The sequence below is a fragment of the Aphelocoma coerulescens genome, chromosome 27 (assembly GCF_041296385.1).
Source record: "Aphelocoma coerulescens isolate FSJ_1873_10779 chromosome 27, UR_Acoe_1.0, whole genome shotgun sequence".
NCBI lineage: Eukaryota > Metazoa > Chordata > Aves > Passeriformes > Corvidae > Aphelocoma > Aphelocoma coerulescens.
In genome coordinates this window covers 2,881,058-2,905,557 of record NC_091040.1, presented here as the reverse complement: position 1 = coordinate 2,905,557, position 24,500 = coordinate 2,881,058, and the positions used below count along the sequence as shown (strand labels likewise).

Below are 24,500 nucleotides of genomic sequence, written 5' to 3'. Positions count from 1 at the left end.
GGACCTTGCCCGCAGACAGCGCGGCGATGAGGGGGGAGCAGGGCAGAGCTGGGGCAAGGGTCCCTGAGTGCCACCCTGCGGGGGACCCCCCAATCTCCACACGAGTGGCTCTGGGGACAGACCCAGATGGTGGCACCAGTCCCAAATCCGGAGGGGACAGAGTGGGCTGGGGGATGCAGGATGTGCTCACCTGCCACAACCCCCTGTGCAGCCCACTCCCCCCATATGCCCCTCACCCCGGGCTGACACCGTGTCCCTCTGTCCCTAGAGCTGTGCAGCGAGGATGTCCCCGAGGTGGAGATCATCAGCCTGCTGGGTGAGCAGCTGCCCCGCTACACCCTGCGGGCTGACACCGTCTTCGGCTACGACCACAGCGACTGGTTGCAAGCCCCCCCCGGCCCCCCACAGCCCGTAGCCCCCCTCACCCCCCAGCAGATAGAGGAGACCCTGCAGTACTTCCGTGAGTGCCCGTGGGCTGCGAGGGTGGCGGGGTTGGTGAGGGTGGTGGGCACAGGCCCAGTGTCTGCGCAGGGTCACGACGGCGAGGACAGCCTGGGAGCTAATCACTGCTAATGAGATTGACGGGCTGGATTTCCTCACCCAGAACATCCCGGGCTAATTCTGGGAGCAGCTTCTGCTGAGCCGAGCCAGATGCTGGGAGAGAGCCCCCATCATTTCTCGGGACCCCCTGCATGTCCCTGCTCCCCTGCACTGTGCCCTGGCTCACAGGGGTGGGACACTGGTTGGGTTGGCAGAAGGTGAAAGCCAGGGAATCCCAGGGCAGCTGCTCCCTCAGACATGACAGCCTGGAGCGGGGCTCGGAGCCCCGGCTGCCAGCAAAGCCCCCAGAGCTGTGGGGATCCCAGGGGAAGACGCCGGCAACCCCCATGGCCAGGCAGGGGCAATGCCCATGGCACTGTGACGTGGCCCATTCCTGGCGTGAGGCCGGGGTTCAGCGGGGGGCACAGACGGATTATTTCTGCTTTGTTTCTGCCTCTGCCACGCGTGTGACGGGGACAGGATCAGAGCAGAGGGCTGGGGGATGGATGTGGGGCAGTGGGAGACAGATGGGGCCGAGGCCTCCACCCACCTGCTCACACCAGGCTGGGCTGGGGGTGAATTCTCAGCATGCCCTGCCTGTGCTCGCAGCCTTCCCCTTCTGGCTGCTCCCCTCTCTGCTCAGCAGGTGGTGAGGTGTGCCCCCCACCATTAGCACTGCCCCCTGCAGTGACAGTACAAGGGATTGAGCCCCAAACCCTGTCTCTGTGCCATAGGGTAGGGAGCACACACCACCACAGGAGCCCAGCACCCTATCCCTGCTCCATGGGGCCAGTGGTTCTCAGTCCCAGACTCCTGCAGGTCACAGATACCCAGGCCTCCAGTGCCCCTGGCATGTGCTGCTGCAGAGGGGGCCCATGGCGTCATTCCTTTACCAAAACCTTTAAGCTGCCATCAGAAATAGCCCCCTGTAATCTGCTTGTGCAGGCATAGGGAACCTGCCCGCCCAGAGGAGCAAATCCTGGGGCAGGGGATTATGAAGAAGCAGCTCCTGCCTGTCCATGCTGAGACACATGCTTGAGTCCTTGGGGTCCCTGGAGGGTGGGTGCCCAGTTGGTGGTGCTGGCTGTGTCCCAGACTTCACCAGGGGATGCACCAGTGCCAGGAGGAGGGAGAGGCTGGGACTGAGGACACCTGCTCCAGTCCCCACTCCGGAGGGGGCTGGTGGTTACAGCAGGATGTGGTTGGGGTCAGGATCTCAATAGGTAGGGGTCAAGGAGGCAAAGGTGTGGGATGGTGAGAGGCAGCTTCAGCTGCACCCATTCACGGATTATTTGGGTGCTAACAAGGAAGGGCATTGGGGCAGGTGATGAGGATAGAGTATGCTGGCATTACCAGCATCATACCCACGTGGCTTGTGCTACGTGCCTGCCAGCTCCTCCATAATTCAGCACCATGATTTATTCAGTTTTCCTGCTACTGTGCTGCTTCTGCATCAGTGTGGTTGTGGGGACAAGAGGGTCCCAGCCAGGGAGTGTGGGGCATCCTGAGTGGGGCATGGAGGGGACCAGGCTCATGCCAGCCCATGCTTTGAGCCAGGGGTGGTGAATGGAAAGACTAGAGTGGGATAGAAAAGCCCTTTCCCTGTTCGGGGACCTGGCAGGTCCCAGCACTGGTACTGCAGGTGCAGGGTTTGTCATGTGGGTGATGAGGGGGGGACCAGGCCTGGGGTAGCAGAGCAGGGCTGGCCAGAAAAATGTACCCTGACCCTCAAAGGGACCCCAGCTCTCCACGGTCATGACTTTGTGTGAAGGGCCCAAAACCTCTCCCTGTCCTTCCCAAGGGGCAGAAGCCGCTGGCTGTGCAAGACCCATAGCGTCAACCCTGCAGAGCTGCTGCTCAGGGACCCCCAGTGTCCCCTCAGCAGTCATCACCACCCGTGGGGGCCCGTGTGCCCAGACTCCCCGGGCTGTGAGTTGGGAGAAGAGGTGGGACACAGCGCCCACCTGCACCAGCCCCCCAGGGCTGAGCAGAATTGTCCTGGTGCATGCCCCAATAAGGAGCCTGGTCCTAGGGTGCCTGATGGGGACCGTGTCCCTGGGGCGACCCGGGAAAGAGGGGGGAACGAGCACTCCTGGACAGCCTCTAGCATCCCCCGACCCCCGCATCGCCCCCGCTCCGCTCCCGTCCGACCCCGCCCCCGTCCCGGCCCCAGCCCCGGCCTCGCCGCTGGGGGATGCGCCGGGCAGGTGCGCGGGGACGGGGCGATCCTATAAATAGGGGAGGGAACGGCCGCAGCGGCTCCGCTCGGCGGGGCTGGGCTGGGCTGGGCACGGCTGGGTGGGCGCAGCGGGCTGGGCGCCTGCGGTGGGCTCGGCACGATGGAGATCTGGAGCAGCCCCGCCGCCTACGATGAGTTGAACGGGAACGCGGAGCGCGGCGGCGGCGCGGACCCCATCGCCAGGGAGCTGGAGGAAGGTGAGGGCGGCCCGGGTGGTCCCGCCCCGGGGATGGGGATCGGCATGCGGCTGCAGCAGTGCTGGGCTCCCCCCGGACTGGTCCGCAGCGGTCAGGGCCGGGGTCTCGCCGGGGCCGGGGCTGGGGCTGGTCCGGAGCGGTCAGGGCCGGGGTCTCGCCGGGGCCGGGGCTGGTCTGGAGCGGTCAGGGCAGGGTCTTCCCTCGGCAGGTGCCGTCTGTTCTCCACCTGTGCGTTCCCGCAACCGCGGTCTCCCTCGCCGCTCTCTGGCCCGGGGTTGCCGCCGCCCGGTCCCTCGGGGACCCCCAGGATCACCCCGACCCTAAGGAGACCTGTCCCCGCACCGGGAGCGGTGGGGAGAGGACGGAGGAACGGGGCGAGGGGCCCTGCCAGGTCTGCGTGTGCCCGTGGGGAAGGGTGTCCCTCCCCCCGTGGGAATGGGGTCCTCCCCTCCCGCACCGCCGGATCGGGCCCGCAGATGGATGTTTACGTGTTTGCCAGCGCTGCAGGCTCGTCTCCCAGGGCCAGCCGCTCGCTCCAACCGTAACGATGCTCATGCTCTAATTATTTCCAATTAATGGCTCAGGGGCCTGACGAGGTGCAGTTGGGGACCCCCGCGGAGAGCGGGTCCTGTCGGGGTGCAGAGAGGGGGGTGAGGCTGGGGTTGGCTCTTTTTCCCATGGACATGTTTGGGGTACGTGCCTTCTGGGGTGTGGGGGAGCACCCAGGGCAGTGAGGAGCGGACGGGACCGGGGTGGCGAGTGGGGGCATTGCCATGACAACACACTCACCATTACACAACCCCAGCTGGGGAGGCCTAATGGGATTTGTGTGGCTGAGCTTCCCCGTTAACCCACTTCGTCTGCACGACTGGGGGGTGGCTGTGACTGGGGACGCGGGTGGGGGCCCTGAGCGCAGCCAGCGCTGCTCTGCCGGGGAAAACTGAGGCACACACCCTCGGGGCAGCAGAGCATCAGAAAGAGCATCGTGAGTGCTGTGTGGTGTGGGCAGGGTGCGGGGTACAGCGGGTCCCGGGCTGTAAGCAGGCTCGGGGGTGCGGGCAGGGCTCGGGGCTTTGCGCCTGCCCGCGGCTCCCTCGCACCGCACGGCTCCAGCGCCGCCGTCTGGGTGCGTGCCCGGCGCTGCCTGGCAGCTCCTGCGCCCGCAGTTGGCAGGGTCCGTACCGCGGGGACCGATGTCTCCATCCTTGCCCCTCCTTTGCCTGCCAGAGGCCCAGAGAGCAGCGGGGGGAGGCAGAGCTGTAGCTGGGGCCCGGCCTGACGCGGTGGTTGTTGGCGTGGTGGGCAGCTGCCCGTTCCTGCAGCGTCCTGCCCGCAGCTGCCTCTGCCTCTGTTGCTGTGTGGATCGTTGTGCTGTGCAGCTGGAGGGGCATCGGGTGGGTGCGGGCTGCAGCATCCCCTCCCCCAGAGAGAAACTAGGGCAGGGCTGGCTTCTCGGGGGGGATCTGGGGGAGGGGGCTAGGGACAGATTGGAGGGGACGCCGCCTGTGAGCCCGGCTCGGCACGGTGCCACCCACAGCTATTTATACTGGAGTTCCAGCTTGCTTTCTGCTGGAGATGTCACCTCCGATCCTGTCTCCGCTGCTGCCCTTCCCTGTCCCTTCTTTCTGCCTGTGAGTCCTGCGGTGGGGCTGGCGCTGTGCCTGTGCTGAGGTCATGGGGGCAGCGAGGGGGCCCAGCATTTTCCTTGCCACCCCAAGGTGCAGGCAGGGTTGGGTGTGAGCCCCTCATTTCCCATGGTGATGTCACGGCTGTGGGGATCCCTGCCCGCCTCTGCCTGCACGAGGTGACACCCAGCAGAGAAAAGGTCCTTTTTGGAGACCAGCCTGGAGCAGCCTTGGGGGGGGGACAGTGCTGAGCAGTGTGGGGGTTCACCTTCTGGCCCTCTCCCCCAGTCCTGTGCGCTGAGCGGGTGGTCAGGATCACGAAGACCTACCACGACATCGATGCTGTCACCAACCTGCTGGATGAGGTATGCTGAAGATCCCACCTGTGTGCGGGCTGGTGGGACCCTGGGGACACAGGGGTAGGTAGGGACTGGGGAAGGGATGAATCCCAGATGAGGCAGACCTGCCCCTTGCAGAAAGAGCGGGACCTGGAGTTAGCAGCACGCATTGGGCAGTCCCTGCTGAAGCAGAACCGGAGCCTGACCGAGCGCAATGAGCTGCTGGAGGAGCAGCTGGAACTGGCCAAAGAGGAGGTAACAGCTCCTGGGCACAGGTCTTGGCCCCCTGCATGCCCCCCTGGGGGCAGCTGTGGTCCCCTTGGCCGTGTCCTGAAGCACCTTGTCTCTCCAGATTGCACAGCTGCGCCATGAGGTCTCCATGCGGGACGACCTTCTCCACTTCTACACCACCACAACGGAGGAGAGCGAGCCCACCACCACCACCTCCACACCGTGAGTGGGAGTCCCTGTCCTGCCACTCACCTGGGGCAGAACTATTCCTGTGGGTTGTGCAGAGGTGCTGGGCAGGAGCCATCACCATCCCTAGGGCAGCACTGGCTCCCTTGGTGCCCTTCCCTCCCTTGGTGGCTGTGGGTCCAACCCCACAGAGCTTGGTTGCTGCAGGTGCCTGGGAGCTGGGGGAATGGGCAGGGGTCTGGGTGGGCAGCCCCATCCTGCCCGCACTCCCGCACTGTGGGTGCTCAGTGCCATCCCTGCTGTCCCCAGGCTGCGCAGGCACGAGTCCTCGCTGTCCCTGCAGCAGTACTTCCAGTATGACACCTTGCAGCAGAAACTCAAGTGCCTGGAGGAGGAGAACCAGAAGCTCCGTATGGAGGTGAGCAGAGCCAGCTGATGGAGGCCCCTCAGTGCCCACCTATGCCCTGCTCTCAATGGGGGGACCCGAGCTTCCCCCGGGGGAGACGGGAGGTCCTGCCTGTCATGCTCAGCCCCGCCAACCCTCTCCCCCAGGCCACCAACATCGCCACGGAGACCTGTCAGTACGAGGACCAGGAGCAGCAGCTGATGATTGACTGCGTGGAGCAGTTTTGTACGTAGGGCTCGGGGGTCTGCAGGCACCGCCCGGCAGGCACTGCCCAGCTGCGTGGGCTGGGGTTGGGGCCCGTGCCCTGGCGGTGACGGACCCCGGCCCTCCCCCAGCCGAAGCGAGCCAGCAGGTCGTTCACCTGTCGGAGGAGCTGGCGCACAGGGCGGAGGACGCGGCACGGCAGCAGGAGGAGATCACCCAGCTCCTGGCGCAGGTCGCGGAGCTGCAGCAGAAGTGTCGCACGGTGAGGGTGCCCTGCCCGTGCCGGGGGGAGGGGGGTGCGGGCACAGCGCCCTGACCTGGCCGCTCCTGTCCCGCAGTACGGCTCCGAGGTGGAGGAGCTCCAGCAGCACCTGACCGCGGCGAAGGAGGTGCAGCAGCAGCTCCGGATGGAGGTGAGCCCGGGGGAAGCCGTGAGTGTCCGGCCTGGTGGGGGGGTCCTGCCCCGCTATCCCCGGGGCCGTGCTCAGGCTGTGCCCGTGTCCCCGCAGCTGCGGGATCTGCAGGAGAAGTACGCGGAGTGCGGCGGGATGCTGCAGGAAGCCCAGGAGGAGGTGAAGAGCCTGCGGAGCCGCAGCCTGCCCAACAGCACCGTCAGCCGCTACAGCGCGGCCAGTCTGCTGCCCGTGGTGAGCGCGGGGGGCCGGGCGGCAGGGTGGGGGCCCCTGCTCTCCCCCCTACTGACACTACGTACCCCTGTCCCCAGGACTCTCTGGCGGCTGAGATCAAGGGGATGATGAGGAAGAGGACAGACAGCTCCTCCTCGGACTACAAGTGAGTGCTGTTATCGGTGGCTCGTGCTGTGCCATGGGACGGGGTCCGGCTCACCCCCACCCGCTTCCTACCCACAGGAGCTACCAGCGCGTCTTCGAGACGGTGAAGGCCGTGAACCAGACAGCCAAAGCCAGGTCTTGCTCTGAGTCTCCCCACCACGTTCCAGGCTCCAAGCAGTTGTCGGCTGCCCACTCTGGGGGGGCCAGCACCCCCCACACCAACTGCTCCGGCTCGGAGGGCGCCCGGTGAGTGCCAGGATGGAGGTGAAATGGGGCCGGGAGGGACAGCGGCTGTCCCTGCACAGGAACTGGGATGCTGGTGAGCTGCTGGTCACAAAGGAGCAGGAACCAGCCTGGGGCAGGGAGAGCAGGGCCTGGCTGGGGCCCAGCACAGCCTGAGGTGCAGTGCGGGACTGCAGCCCCGGGCAGCCTTAACGCTGTGCCCTCCAGCAGGGCCGAGGGGGCCAGCGAGGACTCCCGGGCAGCCCCGGGGCGGCAGGACCTGGAGGCGGCGGTGCAGCGGCTGTCGGTGCGGCAGCAGAGCCACGTTTCCGAGGAGCGCTCCTTCTTCGAGGCCGAGCGGGAGCGCAAGCTCTGGCGGCTGAGAGATGGGGCGAGCTCCAGTGGCTTCCTCACCCCCGAGGGCAGCATCGTCTCCACTGGCACCAGCTACTCGGGGGGCTCAGAGCTCACCGCTGGCTCCAACTTCTCCCTCGGCTCCCTCACCTACTTACCCGACAAACTGCAGATTGTGAAGCCACTGGAAGGTGAGGGGCAGAGGGGGTGCAGAGCTGCAGGTGCTCTGAGGGTCCAACGCCCCCACCTGAGTTCCCCCTGGCTGTGTCCCCTCAGGCTCTGTGACACTCCACCACTGGCAGCAGCTGGCACAGCCCAACCTGGGTGGGATCCTGGTGCCCCGTCCCGGGGTGCTCACCAAAGACTTCAGGCAGCTGGACATCGACCTGGAGGAGGTGTACAGCCTCAATGACCTGGAGGAGGACGATGTGGATGCCAGCTCCTTCCAGCTGCTCCCTACCTCAACACCCGCCAAAGCCAAGGAGCGCCCCAGGGGTGAGCGTGGGGTGAGGGGACGGTGGGGACACAGCTCCCGCAATGCCCCTGTCCTCCAGTCGAGGCTGCCCCTCGCCTCCCGCCGTGCTCTCCCCTCTTGCAGCAGCCTGTCCCTGCCACCCCGCTGTCCCCACGGGGCTGCTCCGCCTGCAGCTGCGCAAGGGCTGTTCTCGGGCCATCACCTTGGCGAGCCCCTGCTGCCCCTCGGCTGGCTGGAAGGGGCAGGTCTGGGACAGACGGCATCTCCTGGTACCACCTGTGGCTCGCTGCCCCCTCTGAGCAGGCACCACACCTCAGTTGCTGCTGGAGCTGTGCCCTGTGCATGGAGCTTCCAGCCCACCTTTGGCTGTCCCGCCTGCCCTCCGCCCTGTCCTCCACCTGTGTCCTGCCCTCCTCCCCATTGACCCCTTGTCTCCTGTCCCTTCCAGTGTTCCTCTCTGTTAACAACCTCCCCCAGACCCCGTCTACCTTCACCATCACCACCTGCCACATCCTCCACCCCACCACTGCGCTCACCACGGTGACACCCAGGTAAGGCGCGTGGCCCCCGCCGCCTGCGCTGCCTGCACCAGCCCCCGCCCCGCTGTGCGCCCCGAGCTCTCTCCTCCTCGCCCCGTGCCTGGCTCCCTGCAGCTTGAGGAAGTGGCAGGCTGGGGGCTACCTGCAGCCCCTGATATTCTGAGAGGTGCCAGCATTAAGAAACATCCCCAAATCTGGCTGCTGGGGTGTCTGTATGCCTGGGGCCGGGACCAGCCCCGCTCCTCTGCACTGCAGCACCCTGATGGATGGAGAGCCTTCCTCGGGTGGGCTCGCCCGGAGGGGCAGCACCCCGGGCACGGAGCAGCGAGTGCTCCTGGCACTCTGGGGAACAGACACAGCTTTCCTTCCTCCACACTTGGTCAGCAGCCAGGAGCTTTTCCCAGCTGGGCGCTGGGCTGTCCGTTCATTAATGAGCACCGGTGATTAGCCCTAATGAGCGTCCCCAAGGCTCGTTGCGGGGTGGCGTGAGCTGGAGTTCACTGTTAGACAAAACCCCGGTGTCTGGAAATGCTTGTGGAGCAGTGGCTGTGTCCCAATCTCTTCTGGCTGCTGAGGAGCAGCCCCCAGCACTCCCCTGTGAGCTTTGGGTTGCCTGAGCAGTTTGCAGTGTGGGAGGCTCCTGTAGCCCGCGGCTCCTTAGGTGAAGGAGGAAAAGGGGGGTCCTGCTCTGCCCGCAGCCCTGCCTGGCCTCTTTAGCAGCATCCCCCAGGACAGGGCCCCCCAACTGATCCCCACTTCTGCTCTCTCTTCTCCTCCAGTCTGTATCATGCCGTCGTGCCTTCTTGTGGGCCCTTTGAGGGGCTGAGCCTCGGCAGCCCCTCACCAGAACAGACTCCCCCCACACTGGCGCTTGGCCCTGGACCCCCGAGCACCCCCATGGGACTCTTCACGCTCTTGCTGGGGCGAGATTCCCACTTGGCACCCAGGACTGGATCATGGTGGGCCCCCTCACTCCACTCCCAGGACCCTCAGAATTCTGAGTCCCATCCCTCCCCTGTGCCCAGGGGTCAGGATAGACCCGCACCCAGGAGCAGCATCTTCAGCTGGAACCTGGTGGAGAAGTTGCAGCGCCTGGGGCTGGACAAGGTGGTGGCCAGAGGGGAGACGTCCTACACCCGGCCAGGGCTCAGAGGGGCCCAGGGCAGCCAGAAGTGACGCTGCTGAAGAAGAGACCCCCAGGCTCAGGGTGAGACACATCCTCTTCCTCACCCATCCATGGGGGAATGGAGACAGGACAAGCTTCAGCTCCTGGTGCTGCCCCAAATCTGTCAGCACTCCTGGCACCAGCATGGGGGGCTTTGCTCTGGCTGCAAGGACAGAACCCAGCACTGCTCCCCATGGATGGGGGGTACAGGGGGTGCTGGCTGACCCCGTCCCTGCTGGGGAGTATGGACCCTTCACAGGAGCCAGTTTCTGGCAATAAAACCTGTTCCTGCTTCTGCTGAGCCTGGCTGTGGAGCGAGGGGCAGCTTGGCCCTTTGGGGCTGTCCAGATGCTGCAGCGAAGGGCAACGCTCAGTCTGGGCTTGGGTGGGTCCTGGGGCAACGCGCTGGGGCCAGGGCAAGACCCCTGCACCCTGGCTGGGCCCCTGGCCAGCACCTGGACTGGACTGGCTTTTTAGGGGAATGGTGTTTTAACTCTTTCCTGCCCACTGAGTAGCAATAGTAGCAGCACCCACAGCTTGGGATGTTTCTGGGGGCGCAGCTGTTGCTCCCCCCGGCTGTGTCCCTCCCTCCAAGCTGTGCCCCATCCCCTGGAAAATAAATGTGAATTTACAGAGCAACTCGCGTGTGCTGCGTCTCCTGCCACGTTCTGTGTTTGCTGCTGTGAGCAGCTCGGTCTCTGCCCTGTGCATCCCTGTGGGGCTGGGGGCAAATCCCCCAAATACCCTCCCAGGCTCTCCCCAGCACAGCCCGGAGTGCAGAGGCCGTAGTGCCAGAGTTTTATTGTGGTAAAGGACATGCACTGAGTGTGCGGGTGCTCTGCGGGGCCAGGCCAGCCCAGCGGCTACGCGGCACCGGCCTCGTCCTCAGCACTGCGGCGGCCAAAGTCCATCCAGTCGGGGTAGTAGTGGTCGTGCAAAGCCTCAATCCCCTTGTCCTCATGCACAAAGGCCTTGTGGTTGTTCAGCTCTGCCAGGGTAAAGGCAGCAGTTAGAGCTGGCACAGGGGCCAGGCTGTGCCCCCTGAGGGCCGCCCACCCTGAGCTCCCAGTACCTGTGAGGATGTGGGGCAGGAACTGGGACAAGAGGTGCTGCTGCTCCTGGGACAGGTACTGGGGCCAGTCCCGCCGGACCAGGCTGGGGGGGTGCTGCTGGGGGTCCCCCCTGGTGCCTGGTGCCTCTGCTGCTGGCCGGCACTGGCAGGCGGTCACTGCGAGGGCGAGGAGGAGGCCGAGGCACAGCATCACCTTCATGGCTGGGGAGAGACTGAACAGGGCTGGGGAAGCTGCAGCCCCCGAACTGGGGCATGCTCAGCCTGTAGTGAGGGTGGCCTGGGCACTCAGCCTCAGGCCACAGCCAGTTCACAGTCCCCTCTGTCCCTCCCTTTGGGTCCCCAAGTCTCCTCCATCCCTTCCATCTTCTCCCCAAGTCTTCTCCATCCCTCTCTCCCGGCTGGTCCCCAATTCCCCTGGAATCGGAGTCAAGGCAGAGGGATCCGTAAGGATCGCGTCCCACTCCTCGCTCCTTGCAAGGATACTGAAAACTAAAGCACGTGGCTAAGAACATCATCCAGATCCTCCCTGAACTCCAACAGTTGGGGAGCAGGGTTCTCATCCCCAGGGCATGGCGAGGCCCCAGGTCCCCCTGTCCCTCCCAGTGCATCTCCAAGTTGCTCTGTCCCTCCCATCTGCTCCTCAAGTTTTCTCCATCTCTGTTTCCCAGCTGGTCCCCAAGTCACCTCTGGACAGTGCCAGAGCCCTGTGAGACTCACGTGTGGGTTCTGGGGCTCAGCAGGGTGTCCTGGTGGGTGTCTCAACGGGTGTTTCTCTCCAACATCACCCCAGCTCAGTCCCGCTTTTAAAGGCGCTGCCGGGGCTGCCACACCCCTGGGCGGCTCCACACACATCCACCCACCCCTGGGGGGGCCACATGCACAGCTAGAAACATTTACACAGAGTCCCAGTGATACCTACACACATACACTAGTGCAGGTACTTATTTAGGTGGGTACTGCTCTTATATGATACTATAATTATATGACACTTATTCTTATTCTTATTCTTATTCTTATTCTTATTCTTATTCTTATTCTTATTCTTATTATTTATTTAATAGACAGCAACTATACAGTATAATACACTGCAATGGTTTGTATATATATGAATATATAAATGTATAAATAATACAGTATAATATATAACATTCTATACAGCATAAAATACAGATAATATGTATGCATTTCTAATAGATAACACGGCTTATGCATCTGTGTAAACAGGTACACGTGGGCACAGATATTCAGCTACAGGCATGGACACACGTGTGCACATGTCATGTCATGGAGTGATGGAGGGTGTGTGCAGTGGGATGGATGCATAAGGAATACCATGACATACCTCTCTCTATATATATGTATCCCTACATATATGCATTTTTGGAGGTCTTTTCTAACCTAAATGATTCTGGGATTATGTATATATATGTACATTTGTACACATATATCTAAATCTCTACACATTTATACATAATGCATATACATATATACGTATCTACGCATATAAATATAGATATATATGTATATACCTATATAATCACACAGGTATATATGTGCATAAACAAGTATGTGTGTATACATACCTGTATTACACGAGCACAGATGTATCTGTGTGTCTGTACACACACACACACAGATGTACCCACACACCGACACCCAGGTGTTTGTACACGTTTGTAACATGTGTTGTGCCACAAGGGCCCTGTGCCCCCGCGGTTTGGGGGCTGCACAGACCTGGTGGGCTCTGTCTGTGTGTGTGTGAGGCCCCTCACCAGGACACAGGCCCTGGAGCAGCCCATTCTGCAGCTCTGGATCTCTCCCTGCACCCTGAGAAGTTTTGGGGTGTGGTGGAAGGAGTGGGCCCTGCTCGCTGGCAGAGCCCCCCAAAGATCCTCGTCTGTTGCCACCCACTCCCTCGTTCGATATTGACGGTTCCTGCTGCCTGTATTGACCCCCCATCAGTGTATTTGTAGAGACCATTTGTCTCCCTCCTGCAATAAACGCCGTGAACAACATCCTGGGCTGGGGCACGTCACTGTCCCGTGTCCCCACTGCGTTCCCAACGAGCCGTGTCGGTGCTCCTCAAACAGCCCCGAAACAAATGGGCTTTGGATGGCTGGAAGGCAGCGGTGCCCGGCACCCCGCGGCCATCGATTGCTCGCTCCACCGAGCGCACTGCACAAGGAACAAACAAATTGTTTTCCAATTTCTGGGTTTTAATGGCTCAATCTGGACCAAATGAGTCATCAGGGTGATGGGGACACAGCAGCCGCTCCCTCCAGGGCCACGGGTTTGGCATCGCCTTGACGCAGGTTTGCCACCGGGCCCGTGGGCGCTCGGGCTGGGTCCTTCTCTGCGTGGAAAAAGGCCAAGCTGGAGGATGGACCAAGCACCCCTCACTCCTGCCTGGCTGGCGCTAGCTGTCCTGGCAGCGGCCAAATCTGTGGGCAGCTTGGCAAAGCCAGCGGGGAGAAATCTGGGCTGGATGTGCTTCAACATGGGGGGCACGAGAATTCTTGGCACAGCAGCAGCAGAGCAGAGCAGACTGGGCTGCGTCAGGTTGTGGGCACAAACACACCCTGGTGTGAGTGCTGACCTTGGCACTGCCAGCACCTGCTCCCCAAGATATGGGCAGGATGGAGATCACTTCCAGGCACAGACAGGGCTAGAGGTCACTCAGAGGTGTGGGCAGGCTGGAGGTCACTTCCAGGCACAGACAGGGCTGGAGGTCACTCACAGGTATGGGCTGGAGGTCACTTCCAGGCACAGACACGGCTGGAGGTCACTCGCAGGTATGGGCTGGAGGTCACTTCCAGGCACAGACAGGGCTGGAGGTCACTCACAGGTACGGGCAGGGCTGGAGGTCACTCACAGGTATGGGCTGGAGGTCACTCAGAGGTATGGGCAGGGCTGGAGGTCACTCACAGGTATGGGCTGGAGGTCACTCACAGGTATGGGCTGGAGGTCACTTCCAGGCACAGACAGGGTAGGAGGTCACTCAGAGGTATGGGCAGGGCTGGAGGTCACTCACAGGTATGAGCTGGAGGTCACCTGCCTCCTCGGTGCACTCGAAGCTGCTTTGCGTAATTGCAGCAATTTGGTTTCCAAGAGCAAAGTCTCCCGGGAGAGTGACAGTGAACTCGGTGCTCCCGAGCAGCACGTGGGAGATGGGTGTCATTGTGGCAGGGGATGAAGAGCCGTGACCTGCTCTGAGGGCTGCCAGGAGCAGGTGACCAGGGTGGGAGCAGCCTCCCAGGACACTCGGGCCCTCCCCGCTGCAGGACAGAGGGGCTGGGGGAAATGGGAGGGAAACCCAGGGATTTCCTGTGCACTCTTAGGCATTTCAGTGCATTTCACATTGCTCTTGTGCAGGAGGCACCCACCAGCCCCCAGAACCATTGCTGCCCTGAACCAGTGCATTTTACTGAGATTTCCTTCTTGCTTGTTGAGCTTGAGCTCAGAAAGTGAAGAGGGCACTCAGCCCCTGACCTGTGGCAGAGCCTGACCCGGGTGGCAGCGCCTCCCCCTCCTCCCCAGAGCCGTGTTCGGGAAGCAGAAGTGCTGACCCTGCCCCCGGCACTTACAGGAACACAACCAGCACAGGGGCCGGTTCGAGGGTTACAGAACCGGGGCAGGGACTGACTCAGCACCCACCCACTCCTCGGCTTTCCCTCAGCTCCAGGCGAGAGCAGCAAACACTGAACGAAGAGATTTCAGCTTCCTCTTCCTGCACTGCACCAGTGGGGAACAACCCCCAGGGCCCCAAGGAGCCCCCAGGGCAGGGAGTCCCACCGGGCCCCTAAGCACTGAGGCCATAGCAGGATTGGCAAGGGGGGAAGGTGCTTTGGCTGCTGGGAGCAATGGAACCCACCACGCACAGGCTTTTGAAAACCAGTTTTATTTAAATAAGACTTCAAATACATTACAACAAAACATTAGAAATGAAACCAAAGCCATGTTACTGCACAGGGTGCGAGGCAGCAGCGCTACTGACACAAGGCTCTGCAGCTCCAGCTCCAGCGATGCTCCTTGTTAGTCCAACATCGAGCCCTTGCCACAAGTTGAAGCCATGGGACCGTTCCTTCATGTGCCTGGTACCTCAGGGCTCACAGGTACCAGCACCTGAACTGTTGCCATTGGCCTCCAGGTCACTCTTCTGTCACTCCTTCCAAGCCAGGCTTCCCCAAATCCCTCTGCCTCTGGGAACCAGCACTACCCAGAAGGACAGCACCACATCCCTGTGCCACGGCACGGGGCCTCGCACCAGGCAGGACACAATTCCCCTCTGTCAGGATGGAAGTGCAGCTGGACTGAGGAGCCATCAGGACAGGCCGAATCCCTGGGCTTAGCTGGGAACAGCTGGAACTTTTGGCTTCAGGCTGGATGGTGCCACCGCCCGCGTTACCTCTGGGAAATGAGGGACAGCCAGACGAGATAGCATGGGCTCGTGTCAGTTTATTACATCACCAATTACAACAGTCCAGATCAAGAGTGGACCCAAGATCGTTACATTACACAAACCGGCTGGTTTTAAACTTATGACAAGGGACAGGTGGGAATTTCATGGTAAGGAAATCTTCTTGCATAAAGCTCCAGTGGCCCACAGGCACTTAAAACCCGTGGACTTTCAGCTGGTCGTCTTTGGCCAGTCCAATCTGCAAGACAGAAAACGCATTCACAGCATGGAGTGACGCCTCTGCGCATCTGAACGCTGCCCACACCCAGGGGCCCGTGTGCATTTAACAAACCCATGTTTATTTAGTGACCAGCAGGCCAAAGGTGTCCTACCTCCACGAGGAACTGGCAGATGTTCTTGCGCTGGTCACCCTGCAACTGAATCACTTCTCCATACTCGGGGTGCTCAATTACAGTACCATTGCAGGCAAATTTCTGCAGCAAAGACACAAAAACCTCCTTAGCACCATATAAACATCCCTGCTGGGCGTGGCTGCCGCCCTCCCAGGCCCGAAGCCCTACCTTCTTGAAGGCCTTCACCAGTTTCTTTTTATCGTAGTCATCCGCGATGCCCTGGACTGTGGTGAGGGTCTTTCTGCCGTTGCGCTGCTGGATCCTTATATGGATGTAGTCCTCAGTGCCGGCCGGGAGCAGGTCATCACCCTTACTTGCATCCGCAAAGGGGTCTGCGGGGAGCGCCGTCAGGCCCCGCCCCCGTCGCCACGCCATTGGCTGCCGCGCCCGCACATCACGCGCAGGACACGCCCCATTGGTCGCCGCGCCCGTCCGTCACGCCTCGGCCCCGCCCCCAGGCGCCTGCTCGTTACGCGCGGGCCCCGCCCCCGCCCCACCCCATTGGCCGCCGCGCCCGCCCGTCACGCCTGGGCCCCGCCCACACCGCCCCCCCCTCCCGTGGCTGACGCAACCGGGCCCGGAATAGTAACTGCGCCACGGGGCGGGACCGGGGCGGGGCCCGCGCGCTCCCCCGGCCCCACCGCACAAAGGGCCTCACCGAAGGGCTGGAGGTTCTGGATAGCGGACATACGATACGCTTCCCTTCCCTCGGCGGAGGCGGCGGCGGCGGCGACGGGGGCGGCTCTGGCGGCGGGAGCGGCTCTGGGCGGAGGATGCTCTCGCGGCGGCGGCTCGAGGCGCTGTCAGGGGGGCGGGACTGCCGCCGACGGCTTATATACCGCCCTCGCGTGACGTCATCACGCACGGCCAACGGGAGCTGTGATTGGTCGCCGCGCGGGGGCGTCAGGACGCATTGGGCGAACGCTGCCGCGCCCCGGCGGGTGCTGGGGGAGCGGAGCGCATGCGCGGAAGGGGGGCCCGGCGGCGCGCGGGGTGGCGCCTGCGCAGTGCGGGGCCTGGGCCGGAGCCGGGACCCCCGGGACCCCCGGCCCCCCCGGCTCCCCCCCGCCGCCCCCGAGACCCCCCGGGGCCCCTAAACCCTTCCGAGACCACCGAAATCCTCCTGGGACACCCACCCCGACACCCACAAAATACCCCCATGAACCACAAAATGCTCCCCGGGACCACTCAAACACCTCCATATCCCCTTGGGACTCCCCCCAAAGAACAGGGTAGCCCCCGAGACCCTCTCGGGGACCCCAAATCCTCTCTAGACCTCGCAAATTTTCTTGGGACCCTCCAACCCTCCCTAAGATACCCTTGTTGCCCCCGCAAAACCTCTCCAGGACCCTCCAACTTCTGCGGGAGTCCCAAAAACCTCCAACCCCTCCTCTACTTTCTTAAAATCTCCTTGGGGCACTCTAACCCCCTCCAAAATCCCCTTGGGACCCTCAAAAGACTGAGCCCCTTTCCTGCCGGCCCCTCACTGACCCCTCACTGGCCGCACATTGTCCAGCTGTGCTGACCATCACCCTCCAGATGGCCGCAGGAGCCGGGGCCAGCCAGATGCAGTTTGCCTGTTCCCATCTCTGCATCCATCCTGCACGACAGCCCAACGCTGCCCAGGGCTGCCCAGAGCCGTCCGGGGCTCCTGTGGCCACTCCAGGTGTCTCCCTGGCTGCCCGTGCGTGTGGAGAGGCCCCAGGTCCTGCCTGGTCCAGCGCTTCATGTCCCGGTGTCAGGAACAGGCAGCGATCCCAGCCCGGGGTGACACCGCCGTGCCCGGCCCAGGGTGGCCCTCTCAGCCCGGGTTGGCCTCTCAGAGCCCGGCACAGCCTGGTCACCACCCCGCGACTGCGGCGCTCCGGGCACGGCTCCTGCTGGAGCTGCAGGCTGGGAAGGCTCAGAGCTCGCCCGTGGATGTGGGTTTGTTCCCGGGGGTTTGTCACCGGCTGTCCCCACGCTGGCATCGCACCTGCAGCATGCAGGGAGCTACGTGCTGACAGAGAGGAGGGTGCTGTTTGTTCCCAGGCTGCTGGCAGGGAGATGCTCGGAGGGGACACAGTTCTGGAGTGGGCCTGGGGCTCTGCTGCCAAAGGGAAATGCTGAAGGTGTCACCAGAATCTGACAGGAAAGGAAGGTTTTTCTCTTTAAATGAGGGAAATGAGTCCCCTGGCACTTAACTGCACCTCAGCTCAGTCTGTCAGGCCTTGGCAAACCTCAGCCTGTGCAGGGTGAGCTCAGTTCCTTTTGCTGTCTGTCGTGAGCGCTGGCCCATCCCACCCTGGCTGCCGGGGGTCCCAAAGGCTTGGGTGGGTCAGGACATCCCAGTAACCCCAGTCACAGTGCTTGGGAAGGGGCAGTCCCTGTCCTTTTGTAATGAGAGACAAAGGTGTTCTTGGGAGTCAGCTCAGGAGGGCAGTGAGCCCAAAGGGGCCTGAACCAGGGTCAGTGGGAATTGGTGATATCAGGTTTAATCCTGCTCCTGAGTCCTAATTTTAGGGCCTGGAGCCTAGCTCACAGTGTTTGGATTGAGCTGCTAAACACAGACATTCCATGGCTTTCCCGGTGCTGCGGTGGATAAACCCCCCAAACTGGAGGGTGTCTCCCTGCTGTGGCTCAGCACAGCGCAGGGACTGCTGGCACAGGAACATCACATCCCACTTGGAGACGTCGTACGGGTGCTAAAAATACCCTGAGACTCCCGCTATGAAGGACAGTAAATCTCTGGCAATTAATGGCGTCAAAAGCCACGTAGATCCAGACAGAGTGTGAGCTCTTCTCTGAGAGTGGGTTAGAGCTGCCCACGGAGCGGGAACATTGTCCCGGGGAGGCCTGGGCCTGCTGGGCTGAAGATCCTTTATCTGGAGCTCCTCAGCTCCGTTTGGATCCTCTGCAGCCCCAGCTCCCTGTGTAGGTGTTCCTGCCCTGCTTCGGAGCCATCTCAGAAGCACGACGTGGGTTTGACAGGTTATTGGCAGCTGGGTGTGCTGCCATCTGCGGCTCTGGCAGACGCACGGGTCGGATGTTGCATCATTCTTTTGGGGCTTTTATTTAAGATAAAGGCAAATGATTTCTCTTGCACCGGGCAGAGGGAATTGTTTGCGTTGCTGTATTTGTATCTCTGTGGTGTTTCTGAAGCATCTGTCTCTTCTATGTGTGACAGATCAGCTGGAGAACTGGCTGAAATTTTTATTAGAATGTGAATTTGCTCCACGACCACCATGAACAAGCAGATGGTTCTTCTCTTTCCTCTTTTTCTGATCATATTTTCCTCCTCTCCCAGAGAAGGAGCCGTCTCTAGCAGCCGCACGGTGGAGTAGCCAGACAGGAGAAGCAATTAGAGGTTTGCACTCCATCTTTCTGCTGGAGGCATTTCTGAGTCCTCACGGCAGCCAAAGGGCTGCTTTTCATATTCAACACCAAACACTTGAGCAGAGCCATCGGTACCTTCAGTCTGATGTCAGCTCTGGGCAGACTGGCCCTGCTGCTGAACCAGGATACCCCAGAGAGTCGATTTATCAGTGTCACTTCAGATTTGCAGAGTCCATACAACACATCCTGGTTGTGTCCTCATCACTGGGCCCCCAGAGCCTTTGATCCAACACCAGAAGAGGCGAGTGTGTGCCAGACACCAGAGCTGAACCCATCACTGGTGAGGGCTGGGCACTGTCTGGGAGGTGTTCACATCCGATTTTGTTCTGTGAGCAGGATTCAGAGCTGGCACCTGCAGTCATGAGTGGCTTTGGCTGGGCCCCGCGGCTGAGCCCCGGCACCCTCCTCCCCTCTGCCCGTCTTTGGGTGCTGGTCCCGCCCTGTCCTGCCCGAGGAGGTGCCGCTCGCGGCTCCCCACGAGGTGGCAATGCCGGTCTCCCGCAGGAGGAGCTGGGCAGGCAGCTCCGAGCTGCTGCCGTCTCCTCGTGCCCAGCGCCTGGCAGACAATCCACGCTGTCCTCCAGGGCTGTGCGGGGGCTCCGGCACAGCAGCCCCGGTGCGTGGGGCCGTGGCCGTGCCAGGGGAGCTGCCAGAGGCCGTTCAGGGGCAGCAGGAGGAGCAGAGGGAGCCCAGAGCCGCCTGCGTCCTGTGACACCTGTGCTGTCACTGCTCACTCTGATGCCTTTTCCTGGTCTTAAAATCAAGAGTCAAACACGGTTAGAAAGGAAAAAGGGATTTTACCTTGGTATTTATTTTAAGGAGCCTTAGGTGCACTACGTCCAGGTCGGATGCACCTCCATGCACACTGCAATGCACACCACACAAAACATCTGGTATAACATCATAGGTCTTAATAATCAGCATATCTATCAAAAATTACCCAACCTGAGGCTCGAGTGAGCCCCTCGCCCCAAGGAACCTTCTCCTGGATGGTTCTATCTTAGTTTACAGAATGTGTTCTGGAGAGAACCTTGGTGTCTGGGGCACACTGATCCCTAACTACGAAGTTTCTAAGGTGTTTAGTCTCTTAGCTTGACAAACAAGGCCAAGAATGTAGGCAAAAAGCACTAAGAATACAGAAGGTGTAAAAAGGGTGTAAAAGGGGTATAAAAGAAAAGGCAAAAAATCATCATGGCATCAACTCAAAGGCATCGTAGTCGTGCTGGGGTCTGGGGGTGCTCCTGAGGACCATTGTGCTCCTTGGCAGCGAGTGGCACACATGGCCCTGCAACAAGGAAATGCACTGGTGTTGAGGACAGGGTCTACCCAGCACCCGCCAGTCCCGGGGATCTCATGGGGAAACGCTCCCGGATACCCCTGCGTGTGTGCAGACAACAAACCCGGAGACCACAGTGTGATGCAACTCAAGGCTGTGTGTGGGGGTCCTGCAGCAGTGGCCCTGGGACTCCTGGGGGCTCTTGGTGGGTGACCAGCCTGTGCTTACTGCAGGTCTCTCTCCCTGTTGGGTCCTGCAAGGCCATTTCACCATGTGCTTTGAGGTGGGGGGGTCTTGGTGCCATCCCAGTCCACCTGGGAAGTGCAGCAGAATGGAAGGAATCATCTTGGCATTCGGCTTTACTGCAGCTCAGCAATGCCCTCCGGGCCGGGACATTCCTAGAAACCAGCTTTTCTCCTCCAACATCCTTCCTGCAGCCTCTGTGTGACTGCACGGATGGGGATTCAGGATGAGCTGGATGTTTGATGGATATTTGATCCCATTAATCAGTGCGGGCAGCACTCACAGGCGTCAGCCCTGGTGATTAAGCTGCTCCTGGAAAGAGCAGCAGGGTGAGCCCGGCTGTCACGGGGCCCGAGGCAGTGCAGGGATTCCCTGATCGAGTCCTACGTTCCTTTTCCTTACAGAACTATTCCTGGCATTCACATCTCACATTTGCAGACCCCGGGGTGCTGCATGAACTGGCCACTGCTCACCTACAGTCGGGGCCTGCGGGATGCTCGCTGTGGTCCCAGCTGTCGGACGCTGTGGATGGAGGCACTGGACATGGTGTGACACACCTTCAGAGGGTCCCACACGCCTCTCCCCTGCGTGCACAGCAAGGGCCGGCCAAGGGCACATCGCGATTCCTGTCAACCCAGTGACCTCCAGGCACTGACGTGGCCCCGGGCGTGTTACAACCACTGCGTTTAAGGGTATTTATTCACCCTCCCTCGCACCGCTCAGCTCCCGCTTCCCCTGGCAGGGCCCCCTCCCTCTCTCCTTCCCTCCTGTTACTCCACTGCTCTCCGCGAGGTGCCAGGAGAGCTCCAAGCACAGGCTGAGCCCAGCCGTGCTGCTGGGGCAGGTGAGCAGGAACAGACCTGGGGCAGGTAAGCGGGACCTGGCTCTGCCCGCGCAGCCCTCCCTGCCGGCACCTGTGCACCAGCGATGGAGTGACTCAGCTCTGTCCCTCCGGTGCTGGGGAATTCTCTCAGGGAAGACCTCCAGGATCCTGGAGACCTCATGGGTTTCCTGCAGAGAAGGGGTGTTGTGCACTGCAGCCCCGGCCATTTCCTGAGTCATTCCCATGGGTTCTCTCCTCCATCCATGGGGATTCCCCTGGCCAAGGTCGATGCCCCGCGCAGATATCACTCCGTGCTCACATCGCAAGGAATGTATCAAATAAACATCCACCTTGTGGGGGTCACTGGGGTCTGACAGCCCCAGCCCTCAGCTGGGGACTTGGCATCAGCCTGGAGGAAACCCGACATGGGAACAGGGATCACAAAGACCAGGAAGGGTGGGAGTAGCTCAGGCCAGCGGCTGCGCTCTCCATCAGACACCTGCAGAACCTCTGGGAGCCCCAGCAAGTGCTGGCCCCTGCCTAGTGACAGGGAGCAGGTCCAGAGGGTTTTCTGCAGTGGAAGGGCCCAGACCAGGCATCGAGGGCACCTTGAGCAGCTGGGAAAGGGACAGGCACAGCCATGATAAGATTTTCATTCCGAATCTCCTGATGGATTCAGGAGCTGTCGGCACCAGGCGTAGCCAGCGCGGGGCTGACTCAGAGCCTCAGCCGGGAGCACGGATCATCCCTGCATGGCAGCTCTGCCTGTCAGCCCCACACAGTCTGTTTGCACATGCCAGTGAAGCTGCTCCTGCCAGACACTGCTTTGCTGCAGTTTGTCACACCTGGGCCATGGGACACAGAACTGCTCCAGTGCCACAGAAAGGGGCAAAGGTACCAGGCTCAGCACGGCCAAGGAGCAGACTGGGACATGGGGTCCAGCTGGGGACATAACTCATCTCCCACTGCTGCCCTGCATGGCTCCCGCCCTGCTCCATCCATTCTCATCCCTGGAAGTGTTCAAGGCCACGTTGAATGGGGCTTAGAGCAACCTCCGCTAGTGGACGGTGTCCATGCCAACGGCAGGGGGTGGAACTGGATGAGCTTCAAGGTCCCTTTCAACCAAAACCCTTCTGGGATTCCATGATTCTATGATCCATCTGGGCAGTGCAATGCAGCTGTCCTGCCCTGCAGCCCCCTGCTTTCATCTTGCCCTTCCACTCTGCCTGAGCCAGGCAGCTCCTCTCCATTCTGGAGGGAATTCCCTGCTCCATGCCAGGGAGAGAATTCGGGCCATGAAGAGACGCTGAGATGAACCTTTGCTGGAATCTTGTGTGCCAGGCAGGGCCCTCCTGAGCTGGGCTCCTGGCATGTGCCAGCTCACCACCAGCACCAGCACTGACAACATCTCTGGATACAGGATGGGTCCTTTCTGCCATGGTGGGTGCCCAGCAGTGAGAATAACCTGAATGCACTGGAAAGCACAGTGACACCCTCCTCCCAGGTGTTCTGACTCCTGCCCTGTGCTGCTGATGCTGCCTGACACAATGGAATCACAGCAGAGTCCCGTCATGGCACAGCAAGGGTAGAGGGTACAAGCCTTACTGAGCAGCTCTCCATGTCCACGGGCTCCGAGGCCCATGAGAGGAGCAGCCCCAGCCCATGGGAAGAGCAGCCCCTGCCCTCCCCAGAGAATCATTGCCCACTGTGCACTGCCCCGTGCCCCTCAGCTCCTGCCAAGGGAGGAACCAGCCTGGCTGCCAAACAGCTCCGGCAGTTGATCCTGCCCTGGTGTGACAGGGGGTGGACACCAGGCTGAATCCACCACCTGCTGATCTGGGGGTAAGGGCCAGGAGATTTTTGGGGTAACAGCAGCAGAAATGGCGAGCACAGGGCAGAGCTGTCCCCACTCTGCTGACTCGAGCAGAGAGAGGGGCAGGTCAGGCTGAACACCTTGGTCAGCACCTGCCTCACTCCAGTTCGTATTTCACTTACGAGGCAAAACCTGTGCGGGGTGTGAGCACGTCCCCACGCAGCTCCAGCCACAGCCCGGCCCCTTCCCTGCCCGGAGGCCAGGCACACTCATCCCCGCCTACACCAACTCCCCGGGGGCCAAACACTGGCCGCGGGCCAGCGCTCCTTCCCGCATGCTGCCAGCCCCAGCCCAGCCCAGCTGCCCGTCCCGGCATGATGCTGGCACTGCAGGGATTTGCCTCTTACAAAACACTTGGCCATGGCACTCCCCTGCCAGGCCGGGAGCTGGAGCTGGGAGCAGGGGCCCGGGATGGCCACACTCAGGGGTCCCAGGGCCCCCGTTCCCAAAGCCCAGACAGGCACTGGGACAGGCTGGCCAGGGAAGGGCACAGGTTGCAGTGGCAGAGGACACTCGAGGGGACATCAGCCCCTGGGGTGCTCAAGGTCCTTCAGAGCCACAGCTCGTGTTTGCTGCCATGTTGTGCAGTCACCAAGCCCCCTGTACCTGCTCGCACTCCTGGGGCTCCCCTGGCACCCCGAAGGTGCAGGAGCAGTGTGTTTATCCCAGAGCTGCCTGGCCCCTTATTTCGGTATCCAGTGAGTGCCAGCCTGGCAGGGGGACAGGGAAACCTCAGCAGGCACTGCCTTGGGGGTGCAGCTGTAAAACCACTCCGCAACAGCCCCTTCTTTTGGTTATGAGATGTCAGGGACCCCTAAGCAGAGGCATTTCCATGTAACAACACTGCTCAGCTGCTGTGTGCGTGGCCTTCCCGGCAGCCACTGCACTCACCCCCTGGCATGGAGCTTCCTGGGAAAACCAGGTCAAGATGGAGCCTTTCAGCATGTGGCTCTGCGGCAGGTTTTGCTGTGCTTATGCCAAAGGCTCAGTCCTGCACTTGCCAGAGGCAGAGCCACAGCGGCTGAACCGGTGTGGGGCAGGAAGGGCTGACAGATCAAGTGGGTTTTGGGGGCACAGGGAAACCCAGGGTTGGGGTGCCAGGGCTAATATTGGCCCTGAAGCTGTGTGGGTAATATTGGCCCTGAACCCCTCAACCCTACAGCAGGTTCTCACCAGGCTGGGGCCAGGTTTTGTTCGAACCCTGTAGGGTTGAGATCAGAAGTGGGCACTGCCTGGCTCCTGGGACCCAACTGCCCCCCTGCTCCAGGGCAGACTCTGGCTGCATTTCTCCTTTTTCCTTCACTCCAGAACCAGGAGCAGGAATTAAACTCCCCACCACAGCCTTCCTTGCTCAGGGGCTCTTTCTGAGCCCGTCAGCCTCGCTGGAAACAAACACGACACAGGGAACAGGGGCTGCCCAGCGGCCCCCAGCACACAGCCCCAGGGCAGGAGACCCCCAGGCTGGGTGTGCTGAGCTGAGCTGAGCTGCAGGCGTGTCACCGGCGTTGTTTTGGCTG

At 61.5% G+C, this 24,500-nt stretch overlaps 3 protein-coding genes across 7 annotated transcripts; 1 reads left to right on the top strand and 2 right to left on the bottom strand.

Annotated features, from left to right (window-relative positions):
* Positions 1–2,820: 2,820 nt before the first annotated feature.
* HAP1 (huntingtin associated protein 1) lies at positions 2,821–10,140 on the top strand. 4 transcript variants are annotated; one of them, XM_068996614.1, is made up of 15 exons: positions 2,821–2,976; positions 4,890–4,966; positions 5,078–5,194; positions 5,292–5,392; positions 5,666–5,774; positions 5,909–5,987; positions 6,098–6,228; positions 6,305–6,379; positions 6,476–6,613; positions 6,691–6,758; positions 6,836–7,003; positions 7,211–7,524; positions 7,610–7,828; positions 8,257–8,359; positions 9,127–10,140. In XM_068996614.1, exons 1-15 carry the CDS (start codon positions 2,880–2,882, stop codon positions 9,521–9,523), a joined length of 2,193 nt encoding a protein of 730 aa, XP_068852715.1. In that variant the 5' UTR covers positions 2,821–2,879; the 3' UTR covers positions 9,524–10,140. The 4 variants fall into 4 exon arrangements, with proteins under 4 accessions (XP_068852715.1, XP_068852714.1, XP_068852717.1 ...); XM_068996613.1 differs by having other exon boundaries at positions 7,208–7,524; XM_068996616.1 differs by lacking the exon at positions 8,257–8,359 and having other exon boundaries at positions 7,208–7,524; positions 9,127–9,254.
* A 235-nt stretch (positions 10,141–10,375) lies between these two features.
* LOC138099150 (gastrin/cholecystokinin-like peptide) lies at positions 10,376–10,789 on the bottom strand. Its single transcript, XM_068996229.1, has 2 exons — positions 10,585–10,789; positions 10,376–10,500 (listed from the first exon to the last, which is right to left on the bottom strand). The coding sequence occupies exons 1-2, from the start codon at positions 10,781–10,783 to the stop codon at positions 10,376–10,378; spliced, it is 324 nt and encodes a 107-aa protein (XP_068852330.1). The 5' UTR covers positions 10,784–10,789.
* Positions 10,790–15,019: 4,230 nt separating this feature from the next.
* Positions 15,020–16,208, bottom strand: EIF1 (eukaryotic translation initiation factor 1). Of its 2 annotated transcripts, XM_068996546.1 has the most exons (4): positions 16,052–16,208; positions 15,562–15,725; positions 15,373–15,474; positions 15,020–15,239 (listed from the first exon to the last, which is right to left on the bottom strand). In XM_068996546.1, the coding sequence occupies exons 1-4, from the start codon at positions 16,080–16,082 to the stop codon at positions 15,195–15,197; spliced, it is 342 nt and encodes a 113-aa protein (XP_068852647.1). In that variant the 5' UTR covers positions 16,083–16,208; the 3' UTR covers positions 15,020–15,194. The 2 variants fall into 2 exon arrangements, with proteins under 2 accessions (XP_068852647.1, XP_068852646.1); XM_068996545.1 differs by lacking the exon at positions 16,052–16,208 and having other exon boundaries at positions 15,562–15,855.
* Between the last annotated feature and the right edge of the window lie 8,292 nt (positions 16,209–24,500).

Bases quoted from the DNA above. Each gene is read 5' to 3' on its own strand.
- HAP1 (XM_068996613.1), top strand. From the start codon at position 2,880: ATGGAGATCTGGAGCAGCCCCGCCGCCTACGATGAGTTGAACGGGAAC. The intron at 6,614-6,690 runs GTGAGCGCGGGG...CCCTGTCCCCAG, and splicing joins CGGCCAGTCTGCTGCCCGTG to GACTCTCTGGCGGCTGAGAT. The intron at 7,525-7,609 runs GTGAGGGGCAGA...GTGTCCCCTCAG, and splicing joins GATTGTGAAGCCACTGGAAG to GCTCTGTGACACTCCACCAC.
- LOC138099150 (XM_068996229.1), bottom strand. From the start codon at position 10,783: ATGAAGGTGATGCTGTGCCTCGGCCTCCTCCTCGCCCTCGCAGTGACC. The intron at 10,501-10,584 runs GTACTGGGAGCT...TTACCCTGGCAG, and splicing joins CCTGCCCCACATCCTCACAG to AGCTGAACAACCACAAGGCC.
- EIF1 (XM_068996545.1), bottom strand. From the start codon at position 15,768: ATGGCGTGGCGACGGGGGCGGGGCCTGACGGCGCTCCCCGCAGACCCC. The intron at 15,475-15,561 runs GTAGGGCTTCGG...TCTTTGCTGCAG, and splicing joins TGGTGAAGGCCTTCAAGAAG to AAATTTGCCTGCAATGGTAC. The intron at 15,240-15,372 runs GTAGGACACCTT...TCTGTCTTGCAG, and splicing joins TCTGCCAGTTCCTCGTGGAG to ATTGGACTGGCCAAAGACGA.